Source organism: Etheostoma cragini, chromosome 1 (assembly GCF_013103735.1).
Source record: "Etheostoma cragini isolate CJK2018 chromosome 1, CSU_Ecrag_1.0, whole genome shotgun sequence".
Lineage (NCBI taxonomy): Eukaryota > Metazoa > Chordata > Actinopteri > Perciformes > Percidae > Etheostoma > Etheostoma cragini.
The window spans coordinates 875,454-877,890 of record NC_048407.1 but is presented as its reverse complement, the minus strand read 5'-3'; the positions used below and the strand labels follow the sequence as shown (position 1 = coordinate 877,890).

Sequence of the window (2,437 nt, the reverse complement as noted above, 5' to 3'; positions counted from 1 at the left end):
CCTCAGCGACCTCAGCGACCTCAGCGACCTCAGCAACCTCAGCAACCTCAGCGACCTCAGCAACCTCAGCAGTCATTTAAAGCTTCCTTTCAGACACGTGGGCCATCTCTGCCTTAAATAGCCTGGGCACACTGTAACAGACTTGTATATTGTAATGTGCTTGTCTGCTTGTGCTCCGTTTTTGGATATTAACAGTTTTGTGTATTAAATGTGTGTTGTGAAAGCAGATTCCTTTTGTAAAGGACAACAAACAATGAATCTGATACCGGTGTGTGACCACATGCAACAGCACTCTATTGTAACTTGACAAACTGTCCTCTTTTCTTTCTTTAGTTCTGACCCTGACTTATTTTAAGGAGCCACTTACACAACACACAAAGCAACAAACAGCTCTGAACATATTTCATGTGTTCAAAAAGATGTTATATAAGTAAGATGAGCCGTCTGGAGCACCACAAACATTATGATGATGGATATTTTATGTTTTCAGACTTATTTTACAAATGCAGATTAAGTGTTAGACTGAACCTCTCAGTTCATATTCCGCCGGACCAGTTGGACGGTCCTACAACCAATCAGCGCAACCTAAAATGTAAACAGACTATAGCGTGCAGAGATTAGCTGTGTAAGTGTAGCATCGACATGTCTGTTATGTCATCAGAATTTTTAAATTGCACTTCAACAGAAAGTTCCACATCAGTTGCATAGTTGCTTAGCTCGGTTTATGCTCACTGATTTCCCTGGACGAGGGCGCACAAGCCAAAAACAGCACGAAGGCTCCGCAACCTGTCAGTCGCAACAAACGGCTGGAATGGACCGACCTGGATGTGGTTGGCTGGAAATCTGCCTGACCGACAGGAGGACCAAGCTCCTCTGCCAGAGCAGATGAAACAAATGTGTCTGTTTCCAAGGCTCCAGATGACCCTGAAACAGGGAAAATTGTTTAAGCAGTGCTATTAGCAGTGTATAGATCCTGGTTCTGCTCTGTTTTCGGATTAAGTTGTACTCTCAGTGCTGGAATGACAAGGATATCTCCGTTCAGAGGAGATTTTGCCTGACAGCTTCTGTCGTTTTCGTCAGTGACCATCCTCTTTTCACAGGGCAAAGCAGTGGCTGTACACTTCCGTATGGTGGCATTAGTTTCCAGGTCTGACATCACTGTGGCTTTGCAGTGGCAGCTCCTGCGCCCCCTACGGAAACGCATGGTAAACAGGCCGTAGATGATTGGGTCCAGGCAGGCGTTAAAAAGCCCAAAGATGAAGAGGATGTGGGTGAGGGAGTGGGAGACTTTCCCCTCCAGGTCGTCTGGGAAGAACCAGTACCACAAACCCAACAGGTAGTAGGGAGTCCAGCAGACGATGAAGGAGATCACTATGACGATGCTCATTTTCAGAGTTCTCATTCTAGCTTGGGGGATGTTGTTCTTTGAGCAACGGAGATGTGGCTCGTTTGAGGACGCTGTAGGAAAGAAAGCGAGCCCGGTTTTAGTGGACAGAGGGGATGTAAGCATTCAACATCATGACTGAAATAAATGCATCACTCTTTGGTATTTTTCTGACCCACTCTTCTACAGTATGTTCTGAACAAACAAACACCAGACTCAGCTGTGAGCTTACAGTTATTTTTCCTCATCCGTTTGGAGATCTGGATGAAGATCCTGGTGTAGCAGACAATCATTATGACCAGCGGCAGCAGGAAGAGGCAGGAGAAGGTGAACATGTTGTAGGCTGTTTCCTGCCAGTGAGTGACAAAGCTCCCCCTGGTTGTGCACTGAGTAAAGTTGGCTGGATATGTGATGGTCACATTATGAAAAATGAACATCTGTGGAATTAAAAATGAAAAGATATTAGGATAGTATTTTGATGGCGGTGGTTTTCATGCAGTATTTTCTTTGCGCTGTCCGTTTGACAGATTATTGTCCCAGAGGTCTGACCCCTAGGAAGTAATGCAGGTCATGTGTCCTTTAAGCATCATGGCAAAAAAGCCGGTTCTCTATAACATTAAAAGTCAAAACACGCTGTTTGAAAGTACACATAAGAAATCATAAATCTTCTCATCAACTGAGGATTTTGTTGCCGGGGACATGCAGCTTTGAGCTGAGGAGGCACTTTGTTTTGGTTTTGTGGGGCAAAGATGTCCTCATAATAATGTTGTCCTATCAGCATAGTGTAATTCAAGGGGACAGAGAGAAGACTGGACTGCTGCATCTCCTCTTGACCCTGTTTTCAGGCTTTAGAAAATCTAGTGGTGACAGGAGTCTTTGGCCAATCACAGGTCATCTCGGAGACATCCAGCGTTCCTATTGGCTGTTCTGTGCATACATTACGCTTTCAACAGAGAGGGGAGAGCTGCAGGAAGAGGTCTTACTTTAAATTCTTCTGTTTATTTGGATTTTACTCACTGCAGCTTTATATTCTGGCTTTTTGCTAGATATACA

The 2,437-nt window shown here is 44.6% G+C and overlaps 1 protein-coding gene across 1 annotated transcript in view; it reads right to left on the bottom strand.

The window, feature by feature from the left end:
* Positions 1 to 714: 714 nt before the first annotated feature.
* LOC117945704 (gonadotropin-releasing hormone II receptor-like) overlaps positions 715 to 2,437 on the bottom strand; it is a 3,438-nt gene continuing 1,715 nt past the window's right edge. Inside the window, exons 2-3 of the mRNA XM_034873388.1 lie at positions 1,617 to 1,821; positions 715 to 1,458 (exon numbers count right to left, since the gene is read on the bottom strand). Of these exons, the coding sequence (XP_034729279.1) occupies positions 944 to 1,458; positions 1,617 to 1,821 (720 nt within the window). The 3' untranslated portion in view covers positions 715 to 943. The remainder of the gene's footprint in view (positions 1,459 to 1,616; positions 1,822 to 2,437) is intronic.